The following is an 18,090-nucleotide window of genomic DNA, read 5'->3' as shown; positions in this document are numbered from 1 at the left end:
CTTGGTGATGGTCGATCAGATTACACTGGCCATGCTGGTGAACCAGCTTGATCAGGCTGATTGTATTGGTCATATTGGTAAACGAGGTTGGTCATACTGGCCATGCTGGAGATCCAGCTCGGTCAAGCTAATCATTCTGATTGACCAGTTTGGTCAAACTGGTTACATTGATCTTCCTGGTGAACTAGGTTGGTCAAACTGGCCATACTGGCAAACCAACTTGGTCACACTGGTAGACCAGCTAAACCATCAACATCAAATAAAAAGCATGAGCTGCCCAGTCTGTTCCACTTTTTTTTAATGAAGTGCATTCTGGGTATTGCAGTGCAGTTCATAGTTGTGATGGATTGGCCCTGCGAGGGATCCGTAGGCACATTGGAGGTCAGTAGGAGGAGGAGTGTGGCTGTTTGGGCAGGGGAGTCTAGCAGCAGGACCCGGCTGGAGGGGCTTCAGTGGCACAGCACCTACTGCGATATTCCACTTAATTACAGCTACTATATTATATTAAAATAGAGCTGTTTTAGGGGCGGGTTAGTGTGCATGGAGCTGGAGAGGCTTTTTCTGTATTATTATATTTACTGTACGCATTTAACGCGGTTAGCTTAATGCTATTGGCTCTGTATTCCCTAAATTACGATATTAGGATTGGGAAAGATGCGCAAGGACGTCAGGATTCTGCTGGTGGGGGAACGTAAGTAATATTTTGGGGGATTTGAGGGTGTTGATATGCTTGTTTTGCCTTTTGTTGGCTGTGTGTTGTTGGTGGACTTCTAGTAATAATATGGAGATAATCCTACGAGGCTGAAGTTGGCTTGTCAATGGAATTGTTCCGTTCCACCTTAAATGCTGCAGCAGGTACAGTCTGGCGCCTCAGGCGCCAGACTGTACCTGCTGCAGCATTTAAGGTGGAACGGAGCAATTCCATTGACAAGCCAACTTTTGCTTTTTATTAACACTCATTGAATCATGCATGCACTAAAGTTATAAATAACAGCAAATGCATGTCTGTAGAGTGCTATTACCACAAATACATCTTCAAATCACACCAATATCCCACAGTTTTTCTGCTTTCTCCAACTTGAACCTCTAATTTTATATGAATCACATGTGTAGATGTAGCTATCCCGACTTCCTACACTCTAAAATACACCAGAAATATGGTCAAATGCCTCTAAACATCCCATAGCCTCCTTGTAGTTGATCCCTTACCACTATCCATACATCCACTGTGCTAGAGTAGGGGTCACCAGCCTTGACCCTCATCCACATTCGTACATGCTTTACCTCCATGCATGTCTGTAGAGTCATATTACAACAAATACATCTTAATACCACACCGATATCCCACCGTTTTCCTGCTTTCTCCAACTTGAACCTCTAATTTTATAGGAATCGCATGTGTAGATGTAGCTATCCCGACTTCCTACACTCTAAAATACACCAGAAATATGGTCAAATGCCTCTAAACAGCCCATAGCCTCCTATGGTTAGATGGTGTAGATGGTTCCTTACCACTACCCATATATCTGCTGTGCTAGAGTAGGGGTCACCAGCCTTGACCCTCATCTGCATTCGTACATGCTTCACCTCCAACCTACATCCCTGCATCCAACAAATCTGATCTATTGGATTAATTAGATTGATAATCTGGATTAGATGATTTCATTTAAAGATCTGAACTCTCCAGGAATTTGGATTTTGTCTGTTTGTGCTCCTGAACATTGGTTTATAAGGGGGGGGGTGCACTGGTTGCCATGGTCAATCCATCTTCAATAATTTATTATTTTGTGTGATTTTTGTATTTTAGTGACTTGTTTTCTCATATTTTAAATTTAGTACATCATAATAAGTTGCTTTCTTAATTTTCATAATTTATGTCATCTAAAATATTGTCTTGCCTTCTATACAAATAAAATAATACATTAAATGTTGAGAAATTAAAACTTTAAGTCGTAGATGTTAATGTTTTGGACATATTTCCAAATCTACGTCACATACTTGTGTAGTTTGGCTTAATTTACACATTTTAACATGTGTGACCGGTGTCCAGTTCAGCTGGAAACTGAGGATCTGAATGGTCCAGGTCATCTTCAGTCACACGTGCTGCCGAGTGTTCACACAGTGCAGCAGGTTGGTCCTAAAAACAGCACTTTTTGCATTGCAAATCAACAGCATAGTGTTATACGTTTGTGCTGCAGGGTGTGTGTGTGTGTGTGTGTGTGTGTGTGTGTGTGTGTGTGTGTGTGTGTGTGTGTGTGTGTGTGTGTGTTAGTGTCGACGCCGCCCTGGTGAAAGTGGGTTAGAAGGCTCTCTGGGGAAAGTGTTTCTTTAGATAACAACTCAAACAGAGACTGTACTGGTGACTCTATTAATATTTACTGAAATGAATCTGAAATGAATACATACTTATATAAGCACTAAGCCTTCCTCAAAGCTCATACACCATCTGGCCATAACATTAGAACCTGCTGAATAGCACCATTGAATAGCACTGATGATGATCTGGTTCCTGGAAATAAATAAAATAATTAATTAAAAAGATAAATATCAGGCAGTCGGCTTGAAGGTGATGAAGCAGGAAAAATGGACAAGCATAAGAATCTGAGACACTTTGACAAGAACCAAACTGTGATGTTCTAGATAATGACTGGGTCAGAACATCTCCAGAACATCAGGCAGGTCTTGTGGGGTGTTCCACCCAGTATGCAGTGGTCAGTACCTACCAGAAGTGCTCCAAGGAAGGATGACCGGTGACAAAGTCATGGGCCTAAAGCTCATTGATGATAATGGAGGTCCCACCTCACGACTTTCTAGACTAGAGTAGTTTTAAATGAAGTGAATGCAGGTGATGAAGGTCGGCTGCAGGGTGTTACTGCGTTATTAAAGGGACGGCGGGGGGAAGTGTAAAGGGCCAATCTAATAAAAGGTCAGTCCCATCCAAAAAAGGTCAATTTCTGGTGCTAGTAAGATACGTCAGCCTCGTAGCTCCAGTGTAAAACCGTATAAGCAAACAGCAGCTCCAAAACATGACTTTATTGAAGTGGTGTTAGATGGATATTCCTTCCCAGAAATCATCATCATCAGACAACACGTGTGTGTGTGTGTGTGTGTGTGTGTGTGTGTGTGTATGTATGTATGTGTGTTTCAACAGCCAAAGTAGGGAAGACGTCCCTGATCATGTCTCTGGTCAGCGAGGAGTTCCCGGATGTGGTGAGAAAGCTGCTGATTTTTGTATTTTCTTTATTATTTCTTACAGTAGGTTTGTGGTTAAAGTGTGTGTGTGTGTGTGTGTGTGTGCGCGCGCAGGTTCCCTACAAGGCTGAAGAAATCACCATCCCGGCCGATGTCACTCCAGAGAGAGTGCCGACACACATAGTGGATTACTCAGGTAGAGTCGGATCAGTAACCCTTCCTGCTCCAGTATGAAGCTATACAGGACTTTATCAGCTCCTCTGTCTCAGCACCCCTCAGTAAGAGCTGTTCACACTCTTTTACACCCACACAGAGGCAGAGCAGACAGATGAACAGCTGTATCAGGAAATATCAAAGGTAACATCCAAAAGCAAGACCTCTTTACATTATCTCTCAGCGGAATATAAAAAAGCTTATCTTCTTGATGTCGTTTATGTCTGTTTATTTTTTTATTACAGGCTAACGTCATCTGCATAGTGTACTCCGTCAATAACAAGAAGTCCATTGAAAAGGTGAGTGGAGTGCAGGCAAACAGGTGGGTGTGTCAGATTTGGTGATAATTTATGCGTTAAAGGAGCAGTCTCAAATCGGTATCTGAATAGTTTACTACAGAACATACCAACTAACGCTGCTGTCGCTGAATGCAATCAAATCCTCACAGCAATGCTCCTCCAGAATCTAGTAGAAAGTCTTCTTCTCAGTAGAGATAGTAGAGACAGCTACTCCAACAAAAGCAGAATCAGCTGCCATTTCAGAAGACAGAAGTGAACGAGCAGGTGTCCCAATACTTTTGACCGTAGTGTAGCTACCCTGCTGTTGTGAGATGAATGTGTGGGAGGACGCTCAGCTCAGTGAAATGGTTCACTCAGTAAAGTGCTTCTTCCCTCAGGTGACCAGCCACTGGATTCCCCTCATTAATGAGAGAACGGATAAAGACAGCAGGTCAGTCAGTCTTATGCAAAAGTTTGGACACCTCACGTGTTGTTTTTTTAAGTGAAAGTAGGTGCATGAGTTTAATCTGACAGTGTTACAGTAAGAAACATGAGAGATTAAGAGTGTGTGTGTGTGTGTGTGTGTGTGTGTGTGTGTGTGTGTGTTTGTAGGGTGCCTTTGATTTTGGTGGGGAATAAGTCAGACCTGGTGGAGCACAGCAGCATGGAGACCATCCTGCCTATAATGAATAAATACACAGAGATTGAGACATGTGTGGAGGTAAGTGTGTGTGTGTTGGGGGGGGGGGGGCATATTTCTGGACATATTTCACACTGATTCTGTGATTCAGACCCAAGGTGGCACTTACTGGGTGTAGCAGCAGAAGTGTGCTCAACTGAAGACAGAAATATTTTCACAGCAAAATTAATATTTAATTTTTTGATGTTCTAAAAATGTTGCTTCTTTAAATAATATATGAAAAGCATGTACAGCTACTGTAACTGAATTGTTTGCAGACTGGTTGTGTGTTGTGGTTCCTCCTCGTTTGACCTCACACCTCTTGTTGTTTGTGGATGAAACCCTGCAGTCCAGAGTTCCTGTAAAGAGTAGAGCTATAACGGTAGCTGTGGTTAGGGTGTGATTTCAGTGTGAGAGTGTGAGAGTGTGTTTGCTGAGCAGCAGTGTGTGACGATATGTCATGATGAATAGAGAAGGCCCAATGCCACCCTCTATCACACAGCTTAAATTGAGCTGTTTTTAATCAAAGTTCTTCACTAAAATGAGCATCATACATCAAAGTAGACCATCATACCCAAACTACTCAAACACTCTCCTACCCCATAGATCATATCACACAGAGTGAGTGTGTGCTGTTACCCTCCGGTGCCAGTGCCCATCAATCCTTATCCATCCCCATCCATATTGTCCATACCCATATAACTTAACCCTAACCCTAACCCATCCATTTACCCCCCCCTCCCCATCCATCCCATTCATACCAACCCCCATCCATCCCCATACCCATCCATACTCCTACATTACGAACTATCCATTCGTACACATTTGTACCATACCCTCCATGCCCCTCCATATCCCTCCATACCATACCCCTCCATAGATGCCATCCACACCCATACCCTCCATGCCCTTCCATACCCCTCCATAGATACCATCCACACCCATACCCTCCATGCTCCTCCATGCTCCTCCATACCCCTCCATAGATACCATCCACACCCATGCTCATTCATGCTTATCCATACCCCTCTATACCCATTCCTGTCTATGCTAATCACTATACCCATCCTTACCCATCTGTACATACCATCCATACCCATTTCCATGCTCCTCCATGCCCATCAACAGCCATCCACCCCTCTGCTGTCACTGTTCTCACTGAATCCAGATGAGATGATGTTATCACTGTGCTCAAAATGTAGTTAATTCATATTATCATATTCCTTTATCATATTCATATTCCATTTGTCTTAAACCAAGTTTGTATTGGCCAGCGGACCCACTTGTAATATGTGAGGTCCCCAGGGACCACTTTGAGAGCTTTGGTTCATTGAGCATCATAAAGAACCTGGTAAATAGTGTTGGTGCAGAAGACCCACAGATTTTCCAGTGTCGCCCTGGCTGCTTGGCCGTGTCCCAGGCTGGCTAACGAGTAAATCTGATCCGTCTAATTCAGCCGCTCTGCTGAAACCACCTCCATTTAGTTAAGTAACAGCGATACGAGGTGGAGATTAGCGACTTACACGCTGTTAAAGGCATTTTAGCTACTGCTGCTGGATGTGGGTCACACACAAAACCTCCCATAGTGAAAGCCAGTGTGGATCCTTTTCCACCTCTAAAGTGACGGAGTATGGGGTTTAGGGAGTTAGGGAGTTGGGGATGATGAGGTGGGGTGGTGATCATCATCCAACATCCTGACCTCACTATTTTTTTAAATAGTGGTTATCATTTTGTAGTCATGCATCTCTTAAGGCATAGTTCACTTGCTTCTCCTGCTGCACCATCAGCAACATTTCGAGATCGGATTTAAGGCAGTTTGTCTAATCTCAGATCAATCTGTGGTCTTAGACTAAAATCCATTGAAAAGACCTGAGCTTAATCCAGACCAGCTGCTCGTTATACAGCAGATACAGTATTCTGACCACTGACCTCCTGTGTATAAGGGGGGTTAGAGGTTCTCTGGTGGATGGTGGGGTTTTGTCCTCTAGTTATTTTCTCACTAAGATCTAGAACCCACTGAAGGAACCTGATTACACAGATTCAGAGTCAGTTCTCAGCTGCAGTCGGGTGAAGGTTCAGATTTGTGCAGTGTGAGGCATGACCACTCAGAGCTGGTGTGTTCAGTCTCTGAGCTCCTGAGCGTTTTGCTTTTCATTAATTTTGCGTTTTTTGTCTGTTATTGTTCTCAGTGCTCAGCGAAGAACCTGAAGAACATCTCTGAGATGTTTTATTACGCCCAGAAAGCCGTCCTGCACCCCACTGGCCCGCTCTACTGCCCCGAACAGAAAGAGGTACTGGCTGAGGTCACAGTGTAGACCTTAGACGTCTGATTACTGCTGTCTTTGCTGCACCGTTTAAATGTAGCTACATTATTATTTTATAAGTAGTTGCACCCATTTGATTGACATCTGCAGATTTGACAAGTTGAGACGTTATTCCAGGTGGGGGTTCATGTTAAAAATGAGGCGAATTTAATAGATAGTGCTTTAATAAATTAGATTCAGATCATAATAAAATATTTAACACTGTTGTGGGATGTGCTGAAAGTGGGGGTGGGCAATATGACTATATCGCTGTATTTTTACTGTGTTTTTACTTTTTCTGAGCATGTCATGGATATCTATTATTATTATTATTATTATTAGTGCAATTAGGTAATTAGTCCTAATTAATTTAATTGGATTCGAATTAAACATTACCTATTACAGTTAATTAAACAATAATTAATTCAAATATATTCATATAATCTCTCTACTATAGAAGAGTATTTAAGCAAATATTAAGATTCTGCTGCTACTGAAGCATTAAAGGATAAAAAGACCACGATAAATATTGTTTATTATAAAAATAGTATGCAGTATATAGTATATCTACCATCCCTAACGGTCTACAGTCAGAAGTCATTCATATATTTTTATATTACTATTATATCAATTCTTATTATATTATAAGTTATTAGGGTTTTGTGGTCTCTGGTGGTCTGTGAGGGTTCATAGTGGTGTGGATGTAAACGTGTGAAAGTGTGTGTCCTGCAGATGAAGGCAGCGTGTGTGAGAGCGCTCACTCGCATCTTTAAAGTGTCTGATTTGGATAATGATGGAATTCTCAATGACAATGAGCTCAACTTCTTCCAGGTGAGAAATGAGAGGTTTGTTTATTAATAACATGTTTTTATTATTATATTCATTCTTCATTTAGTCAGATACATTGTTAGTAACTCTGTTATTATTATTATTATTATAATTATCACCATCATTATTATATATTATTATTATTATTATTATTATTATATTGACTGTGCTGTGTTGTATTAATGACATCATTAATAATCATCTCCAGAGAACATGTTTCAACTCACCGCTGCCCCCTCAAGCTCTGGAGGACGTGAAGAACGTTGTGAGGAAGAACACAGCAGATGGAGTGTGTGAGGATGGACTGACTCTGAAGGGTGAGAGACAGAAAAACAGCTGTTAAACATCAGCTTAGTGAATCAGGCCTAAACCTGTGAGCTTTACTGAACACTTCACATTACATCTTCACCAGTACAAAACCTACTGATGAACCTGAGCTCTAAAGAAAAGCCTCGCAGGTATCACAGCCTAACTAACACAGCCCCGGTGTCGGCGAGTTTCAGCGCTGGTGTTAACGTTCATACAGTAAATAATAACTGCACCAAAACTGCGTCTCATGTAACAGAACAGCACGAGTCTGTAGTGATGCAGATGTGCAAATGCACACACACACACACACAGCTTGTCTAGTCCCTGTAGAGAAGAAGATAAGATAATCCTTTATTAGTAGTGCCAATAGAATAGGACTCTTTGGAGCAGAACTGGGCTAGAGGGGTATAAAGCCCATCAGCATTGAGCTGTGGAGCAGTGGAAGAACTGTGTTCTCTGGATGTGTACATTTTTATTCCTTATTTCTATTTATTTATATATAAAATGTCAATATTTATGTTCATTCTGGTTTTTCTTGATTGTGTTCAGACAGCTTTTTCACTGCTAGGTGAACCAAGTTTAACTGTGTATGTGACACACATTCGATTTTATGACTGTGTGTGTCTGTGAAGGGATAGTGTATTTCCTTAAATCGTACGGGTTGGGACATGGGCGGTCCAAACTGGGGAGAAAATGGGTGAAAAATCTAATAAAAATAAATATAATAAATAAATGTAAGTAAATAAGTCAATAAAAATGTCAATAAAAATATAAATAAAAATCTTGAAAAGTGTTAAAAAACTTTTGCATTAGTGATTAAATTCAGTGCTGTTTTTTTTTTTTTTTTACCCGAGTTGATCTGATCTTGATCTGATTTCTTTTATATATAATATATAATTTAATTCAGTTTATTTATTTATTTTATTTTTCTCCAAGGATTCCTATTTCTGCACACGCTCTTCATCCAAAGGGGTCGGCATGAGACCACATGGGCGGTCCTCCGTCGCTTTGGTTATGATGATGACCTGGAGCTGCATCAGGATTACCTCTTCCCACCGTGAGTCCCAGCACCTCTGACCCTTTACCTCAGCCAGTCCCTCACTCACTCGCGTTTAGCGGGTGAACGATTCTCCACAAGGGGGCGCTGTTAGTACTCAAATGTGCCATTCAGCCTACCACAGCTTAGCCCTGCCCACTCGTACTGCAGTTCTCAGGAGTGTTTCAGCTCTGGATACTTGAGACACGGCCAATTAGGATGAGCTCATTTACATATATCTGTCTTAAAGGTACAGTAACAGAAACAGTCTGTTTAATGCTAAGGGATGAAGAGAGGTTAATTTAATTCTAATCGTTAAATTACAAGTAATAGTTCATGATATCATAATAAACAGTTCAGTCACAGTAGGCCGTGGTGTTTATTTCTGTAATTGCTGACGTCGATCAAAACACAGACAGGATAATAAGCCCCACCCCCTCCTGCCTCTAGCCTCATCTTCTCCGTAGGGACCCTTCCATAATCCAGCTATTAATCCAGCTACTCTAATCTGATCTGCTAATCTCCTGTGTTTGTGTCCCTGCAGGTTAAAAATACCTTCCAACTGCAGCACGGAGCTCAACCACAACGCCTCGCTCTTCCTGCAGGGCGTCTTCGATAAACATGACAAGGTACCCGTGGACCTCTCTACAGCTCTGAATGCTAATTTTAGAGGGAACAGGGTGGTTAAGGACTGTACACTCCCTCAGACCACATACACACATATTCTCAGAGCGTCCAGTTTATAATGACTTACAATTTACCTACATTAATTGACCAATTTATCAGAAACACCTACCAAATTGATGCACTCTAGCTATACACCAACAAAGTTTACCTGTTGGGTAAGTGTTTCTAATAAATTGGCCAATAAATATAGGTATAAGGCCAATTGGATATACAGTACATGTATATATTACAGGATGTGTGTGTGTGTGTGTGTGTGTGTGTGTGTGTGTGTGTGTGTGTGTGTGTGTGTGTGTGTGTTTTAGGACAGAGACTGTGCCTTGTCCCCGGAGGAGCTGAAGGATCTGTTTGATGTTTTTCCCTACATGCCCTGGGGCCCAGATGTCAATAATACAGTGTGTACCAATGAGCATGGCTGGATCACCTACCAGGGCTTCCTCTCCCAGTGGACGTGAGTTTACATTTAGTTGTGTTTAGGTAGGTGTTTCCAATAAAATGGCCAGTGAGTGGAAGCACAAGGTATTGGGATTCTCATAAAGTGGCCACTGAACTTTACACATGTGTACATTAATGTGTGTGTGTGTGTGTGTGTGTGTGTGTGTGTATAGGTTAACAACGTATCTGGATGTCCAGCGGTGTCTGGAGTACCTGGGTTATCTTGGTTACTCCATCATTGCCGAGCAGGAGTCTCAGGCATCTGCCATCACAGGTGAGTCTGTTGCCATGGAAACACACCTCTCACCTGACAGGCTTGTGCGATTAGCCGGTTTGGTCTGGTGCAGTGCTGATATGGGCTACACCCATTAGGTGGTGCTGTTGGAGCAGTGGAGGAGATGTGAGACTGTGGGGATGGGCTGTGATTGGTGGATTATTGGTAAAGGAGATGTTAATAGAAAGGTGTTGCTCTAATGGAGTTAGGGAGTGTGTGGATGTGTGGATGAGTGACAGGATGTGTGTAATCACGTGTGTGTGTGTGTGTGTGTGTGTGTGTGTGTGTCTGTGTTGCTCTCAGTGACACGGGACAAGAGGCTGGATCTGCAGAAGAAGCAAACACAGCGCAGTGTGTTTCTCTGTAAAGTCTTTGGGGGTCCCGGAAGCGGAAAGAGCGGAGTCCTGCAAGCCTTTCTCGGATGCAACCTCATGGTCAGAAAACACACACACACACACACACAAACACTGTGCACACAGGGTAGATTTTTCTAATAAAGTGGCCAGTGAGTGAAAGCACAAGGTAGGGGTTTCCAATAAAGTGGCTAGTGAGTGGAAGCACAGGGCAGGAGATGGGTCTGAGATACTGGAGCTGACCATAAATCGGTTCTGCGTTGTTGTTTTGGGTGTTTGTGTTTCTCACAGAGTCAGAAGATGATTAAAGAAGAACACAAGTCGTATTACTCCATCAGCACCGCCCACGTCTACGGCCAGGAGAAATACCTGCTGGTGAGGCGATTTATTGTTTATGTTTATTTATTAATCTTATTAATCATTAAAGAGCGAATTAATGAGCAGCTACTGTAAAACGGTGCGGCGGTTCTGTGGAGTTTGGACCCTGAGGGTTAAAGTTTGCCGTTTTCGTCTCTTTTCTCCGCAGCTTCATGAAGTCTTCCCAGATTTTGACTTCCTGTCCGAGTCGGATCTGGCCTGTGATGTGGTGTGCTTGGTTTATGATGTCAGTAACCCGTGCTCGTTCGAGTACTGTGCTCAGATCTTTAAGGTGTGTTCAGTGGGGGTTGGTGTCACTCTGATTTAAATGACAATTTTTCACTCTGTTTTAAAAATGAAAGTGAAAAAGACATTATTATTATTATTATTATTATTATTATTAATAATAATAGTATTATTGGTAATATTGTTTGCTTAGAATATTGTATTAGCTTATTATAAGTAAAATCACTACTTTAATGTACAGGTTACTTAAGATATAATTATTGTTATAATAAATTATTGCATATATTTTCTCATTATTTATCTTTTTTAAATGATATATATTAGCTAGCATTAGTAGTAAATGTATATTGAATAGAATAGGATTTTTCATAGTAAAATCATTTGTTTAGTAGTCAGTAGTTTATTATTATTAGTAATAAATATGTTGGTTTGTTTTTGAAATGCTGAGTAAAAAAGTTAGGAACTATAAGATCCATGTGTAAGACCACGTCCTCTGTATATATTCTTTCTTGATTCTGCAGCAGTACTTGGTGGACAGTAGGGTTCCGTGCATGCTGGTTGCGACGAAATCGGACCTGCCGGAGGTTCGGCAGCAGTTCAGCCCAAGCCCACTGGACTTCTGCAGGAACCACAGACTGCCCCCTCCTCAGAGCTTTACCTGCAACACCGCGGGAACCCCCAGCAAGGACATCTTCATCAAACTCGCCACCATGGCCACATACCCGTGAGTGTTTTATACACACACACACACACACACACACACACACACACACACACACACACACACAGTGGTTTGAGGACATCTGGCTTTTCCTGAGGCTTAAATTAACACCAAAATGTTTTGCTGGGACTTTCCTTACTTAATTCAAAAGTAACAGTAAGACACTCACACACACACACACATACACCTCCCTCTCTGACCTGTCTGGCTTCAGTTCCTCTGCGGGCAGCTGGTTCAGGTCGGTCAGGGCTTAGTGGTTTTCCGTCTGATTACTGAAAGCAGCTCTTTCTGTAGAACCAGAAAAGCCCAAACTGTTTTCAGATCCATCTGAATCAGAACTGTTAATGCACTGTCCGATTAAACACATACTAGTGTGTGTGTGTGTGTGTGTGTGTGTGTGTGTGTGTGTGTGTGTGTGTGTGTGTGTCGTTCGTTAATTGTAATCAAAGCAAAACGTCCTGATAATATCCTGATAATATTGATTCGAGGTCATGTGACCCTCAAAGTGCATATTTGTGAGGCTGAAGTGAAATTAACTGCCAGAAGTGAATTCTTTGGTCACATGCCTTTCGCTTGTGGTCTGACTGAGGCTTACCAGTTTGGTGGGCCAGCCAGGAGAGGAGACTTCCCCAACAGAGCCGGGTTCCTTCAGAATTTCTTCACAGATGCATAATATGGGGTTTTCCTTCTCACTGAAACTCTGGGCATGTGATGAGGTCTTGGCATGTGAGCATGATCTTTACTGTGCTGCTTATTAGGATAATTATAGATAATTATTGATTTGTCAGACAGTATATGAGCATGATCTTGTGTTTACATTTGTGTTTGTTTACATAAGAATGAACGTCACCAGTATTTTAGCCGGTCGTGTAATCACCAAGGCATCAATAACGGCGCCTCCGTACACACAGAGCGGACTGAGACAGGTGGAGACGTGTTACTCAAGGCTAGTAGGTGTATAAAGCTCTCAAACTGTAAACCTTTAAAAGTGCAGTCAACATTAATCTGTTATTATTATAATGTCAGTGGCTCTAAATGATCTTAAAATGACAATAATAATGTTTATCACAATTATTTCTTAATATTAGTATTATATATTAGGCATTACATAAATCCTGATTCTTTTAAACACATTAGGGTGACATCCTGGTGGGCCAAATCACCCATCCTCATGGCCTAGTCCTGGATAAGACTCTACAGTATAAAGACTCTTCTCAGCTCGTGGTCTACAGAGGAAGGTTCTGCACTGGGCATGGGATGGGTTGTGAGGTTCTCTTAATTGGAGATCTGATCTGCATTATTTACACTGTCAGTCTGTCTTTATCTGCATGTCTTCAGTGTTTATCTACAGTACTTTGAGTTGGTGGTGTTTACTGTGAAGTTCCTGAGGAAACCTCAATAGCAAGAACCTGCGGTCTGACTGTGTGTGTGTGTGTGTGTGTGTGTGTGTGTGTTTTGTTTCTTTCTGCAGACACGCTCGTCTGCGCTGTATGTGTACCTGTAACAGGTGCACCTTCTGCCTCTGTCAGAATTTCCTCAACTCTGCACTTCTTCACACGGTTAAAGCGAAACTCTACACGGCCATCTCCAGCAGGTTCCTCTTCTACCCCAGCTTCACCGCTATACCCACAGCCATCCTTCCTTCCTTCCATTCCTCATCCCAGCACGTTCCCCTTTCTCGTATCATGCTTCATTCGCTTCATCCGGCTTCATTGTTAGTTTTCAGTTTTGCTTGTCTTCACTCTTCTCATTTCTTCTCATTTGCTGCTTCTTTACTGTTGTTTACAACAAAACAGATGGACGGAGTGAGCAGATGGACAGAGTCACCCAGATAGCAAGCGAGTTGTGGCCCAGTTCTGGCCCACAAGTATATTCTTTAATTCTGCCCAAATACCACCAGTGACGTCAGCTAAATCTGGGTGTCAGAACGGAATGACCACAGCTGGCAACAGTTGAGCCAGTTTTGAGCCCAAATAATAGAAACACTGTACAGACAAATGTACATGGTGTGCTGCATTTGTGACACAGATCTCACTCCAATGCCATGACCAAACCTCAGATGTGGCTGCTGTGGTTGGGCCAGTTAAGGCACCATAAGTGCTCTCAGTGGGCTTAAATGTGGTGATTGTCTTTTCATGACATCACCTGACCCACTTCACTTCTCACATTGCCTTGCTGTTCACATTGAGCCACTGTTTGTGGATCTCCACCAAAAAAAAAACTAGGGGTAGATCCTTTAAGGATGTCCTTGATGTCTGCCAGTGTATATATCCTCGTAACAGTAGCCGGTTTGTACATGTTGGTACCTTTGGCCATTTTAAGCATCTTTCATTGCTTCATTCAAAATGAAGTCCATTGTGAAACTACCGAAACACCAAACATCTCCTCAGAGTGGTCCAGTGGTCTAAGGTGGTAATAATCTGAGGTTCACGTGAACAGGGACTGGGTAAGTTGGGTAAATGATGGGGTAAAATTAGACATAAATGATTAAAAACATGTCCTGGCGGATCAGCTCTGTGTGGGGTTCTTTGGCTGGGGGTCTTTGTTGACTCCAGGAACTCTTGGAGTTGTATTTTCACACATTTTGGAAGGTTATGGTTACAGTAAGAGACCAGCAGCAGTGTTTGTTTACAGGTCTGCTCAATTACGGTCCGATTAGGTCAGGAGAAAGCCGACAATAGGGCAGAGGTGGCTCAAGGCTCTCTGTCTGTCTGTCTGTCTGTCTGTCTGTCTGTTGTGTCTGACCTGAGGCTGGACTCTCACTGGAAGAAGGACGACCGGAACCATTACAGTGTTGGATTTTAATATTCTTATCTGTTCTGCCTTCTGTTTACCAACATCCTGTCTGAACTTCTCCTTTCTTCCTTATGACCGCTTACATCCTCCAGCATGTGATCCGTAAAGCACAACTACACTACATGGCCAAATGTTTATGGACACCCCTTCTAATGAATGCCTTCAGCTACTTTAAGCTGCACCCATTGCTGACACAGCTCCATACTGCCTAGTAATGCCAGGCGTGGGCTAGAGGGGTATAAACCCCCCAGCAATGAGCTGTGGAGCAGTGGAGGAACTGTGTTCTCTGGAAAGATGGTGGTGGAGCTCCATCCAGTACTTTTGATCTGTGGAGTTGGGGATGAGGTGGGGTGGCCTTGCGGACACTCTTGTGGCTGAATGCAATCAAATCCTCACATCGATACTCAGTCCTACAGAATCTAGTAGAAAGTCTTTTTCTCTGGACAGTAGAGACAGTTACTCCAACAGAAGCAGGATCAGCTCTTTTTATACCCTTGATTTCAGAAGAAACAGCAGGTGTCCCTATATTTTTTGTGTGTATTTTAGTGTATAATATTAATCATGATAATTCTCTCGTGAGAATTGTCTTTGCGGTTGCGCAGAACGGCCTTCCCCTGCTCTCCTTCTTCTGGAGAAGAACACATTTCTCTGTTCCTTATTTGTGGCTCATCATCCATCATCTGATCATTATTTCATCCCATCATCTTTGGATTGTTCATAACGTCATATTTTCCTCATGGTATCGTTGTTATGATTAAATGTGCGCATGTTTGATATTGTTTACGTGTTTTTATGAAAGCGGAAGTTTGCCTTTACTGAGTCACAGGTTACTTCTACCTTTTTTTTATTATTATTCATTTCTCATAGTTTGATTATTGATATTAAAAGTAGTCTTTCAGACACTCAGACCTAAAACCTGAGTGTTATCTGATGGATCTGCACGCTGTACTTTTGAGTACATTTGTTTTCTGTTGTGATTACACTTTTAAAAAGGGGTTATCTGGGGTTCTCCAGGGTTCTTTAGGAAAGTCAGTGGTTCTATGGAGGCTGTGTCCCAATTCAGAGGCTGCATTGTAAGGGCGATTGCGTCACAAGCTCTTTCGTATGAGGAGCTGAGAGACGCAGCCTTCTTTTTCATGGCAATGAAGAATCCCATGGGTGGCGAGCCAGCATATCCCAAGATTCACTGCGTGTCAGTTGCAGACGTTGGGTTGCTAGGTGACCAGAGCGGTGCTTTGTCACGAATAGGACATCTGCCGTAGAGCAGACGCCTTACAGTCCAGCCTTCATGGTCGATGCAGTCTCTGGATTGGGACACAGCTGCAGTCTGAATGCGTATTGGTTCTTTACCTGGTTAAAGGGTTCTGTCTAAAGATAAACAGTTCTTTGATTTGTAACGATTCTAGAACCGTACTGGTACATTTTTGCACTATAAAGAACCAGCTACAATCCGAAGAACCCTTAAACCAGTTAAAGAAGCATTTAAGCATTCAACCATTGGAACCATACACTAAAGAACCCAAAGAACCCCAATTTAAGGGTGGAGAGAACCCTTTGTGTTTGAATGTACATCAATAATCACCTGTACATCCCTCTCTCTCGCTCTCTCTCTCGCTCTCTCTCTCAGGCACATGTCTCAGGTGGATCTGAAGGGCTCCTCCGTGTGGCTGAGGGTCAGTCTGGGAGCCGCCGTGTTCGCTGTGTTGGGCTTCACTATGTACCGCCTGCTGCTCAAACCCCGGTGATCCGCCTGCGCCGCTGCAGCCACAGTTCACCAGACTGTAGAACCCAAGATCAATTCCATACCCAGCCCTTTCATCCTCACGATCAGCCCAGACGGCCAGCTTGGTGCGAGAGGTTCGCTTCTTCAGTTCAGCGCTGGAGCTTCAGGCTACTACTCTAGATCCTACTCTAGTCCACGTTCATACGGTATCAGAAACCACACATGATCAAGCATATTCAAGATTACTGAACTCCTCCACACACTTTGAGGAGAGTGTGTGATGATTTAGGCTAGCCTGCAGTTAGCACCATGCTAATCGGTGTACATGAGCTTCTATTACTTGTTAGCCACGTTAGCCTCGTAGCTCCAGTGTAAAACTGAAGAAGCGCTAAAACACGACTCGGCTGATCGACTAAGAGGGAGAGTTTGAGTGTATGTTGGATATTTGGCTTTAACCCTCACTCCTGACATTCCTGCCTACACACACACACACACACACACACACACTCAGACTCTCTCCCTCTCCTCTCTGACTGAACTAACAGTAGAAGTCATGAACAAACCCATGGTTGCTGTTCGGTCGCGTCATTACATCACATCCTGTTTTGACGGAGGAGCTGGAGAAGCGTGTTGTGAGGAAGTGTTGCAGAACTCTGCTGAAAATGAACAAACTGTAAATATGATCATGTGTATAAAAGCTATTTATTTGTTTGTGTAAAACTACAGAGAGAAAAGGGAACTTCAGGATTTCCTGTATGAGCCAATGGGACGCGAGCGACAGCTTAATGCTGTTTATGATATTTTGGCCGGTTTCGGCTCATCTTGTTTGTTGTAAAGATTGATGGAGAGAAGAGAAGTGCAGCTCCTGTTTAAAGGATTTAGTTTCATAGATGGAGATCAGTGCTGCTTTTTTATAATCAGTAGATCATAGATAACCATGATTCCACCAGTTTACTCATCCAACAAGTTTGGGTACCCCTCCTCTAATGACCAAATTCACTACATGGACAAAGCTGATGTATTGGGACACCTGCTCATTCACTGCTTCTTCAGAAATCAAGAGTATTAAGAGCTTCTCTTGCTTCTGTTGGAGTAACTGTCTCTACTGTCTAGAGAAGAAGACTTTCTACTAGATATTGGAGGAACATTGCTGTGAGGATTTGATTGCATTCAGCAAGAAGAGCGTTAGTGAGTTCAGGATGTTGGATGATGATGATCATCACCCCACCTCGTCTCATCCCAAGTACTGGATGGAGCTCCTCCACCATCATTCCAGAGAACACAGCTCCTCCACTGCTCCACAGCTCCTCAATGCTGGGGGGCTTTATACCCCTCTAGCCCACGCCTGGCATTAGGCAGCATGGAGCCAATAGGGTCATGATGTTGATCTGCTCCAGAGAGTCCTATTCTATTGGCAGTACATCTCTATAGGGACTAGACAAGCTGTGTGCGTGCATTTGCACTGGGTCTAGACTTCGGTAATTTTTGCTTAACCTTCAAGCCTCTAAACATGTCCTGCTTGATTGACTGCATCCAGGAAGGTGGAGGAGAGACTGCTCCTTTAAATCAGAGCAAAGTGGGACCGCCTACAGCTGCACTACAAGACTACACTTCCCAGAGTTCTTTGCTGTCTGGGGGGGGGGGGGGGGGGGGGTTCTAAGAA

General features: G+C 42.9%; 1 protein-coding gene across 2 annotated transcripts; it reads left to right on the top strand.

The window, feature by feature from the left end:
- The first annotated feature begins 397 nt into the window (after positions 1–397).
- On the top strand, positions 398–18,063 carry rhot1b (ras homolog family member T1). 2 transcript variants are annotated; one of them, XM_072683313.1, is made up of 20 exons: positions 398–691; positions 3,152–3,210; positions 3,307–3,388; positions 3,506–3,549; positions 3,651–3,704; positions 4,082–4,134; positions 4,296–4,404; positions 6,552–6,653; positions 7,398–7,496; positions 7,702–7,810; positions 8,739–8,859; positions 9,383–9,467; positions 9,828–9,973; positions 10,131–10,231; positions 10,535–10,665; positions 10,876–10,959; positions 11,111–11,233; positions 11,709–11,911; positions 13,380–13,502; positions 16,332–18,063. In XM_072683313.1, the coding sequence occupies exons 1-20, from the start codon at positions 655–657 to the stop codon at positions 16,447–16,449; spliced, it is 1,983 nt and encodes a 660-aa protein (XP_072539414.1). In that variant the 5' UTR covers positions 398–654; the 3' UTR covers positions 16,450–18,063. The 2 variants fall into 2 exon arrangements, with proteins under 2 accessions (XP_072539414.1, XP_072539416.1); XM_072683315.1 differs by lacking the exon at positions 13,380–13,502.
- Positions 18,064–18,090: the final 27 nt, after the last annotated feature.

Source organism: Salminus brasiliensis, chromosome 7 (assembly GCF_030463535.1).
Source record: "Salminus brasiliensis chromosome 7, fSalBra1.hap2, whole genome shotgun sequence".
Lineage (NCBI taxonomy): Eukaryota > Metazoa > Chordata > Actinopteri > Characiformes > Bryconidae > Salminus > Salminus brasiliensis.
The sequence above is the reverse complement of the archived record's forward strand: the minus strand, read 5'-3'. Positions and strand labels throughout refer to the sequence as shown.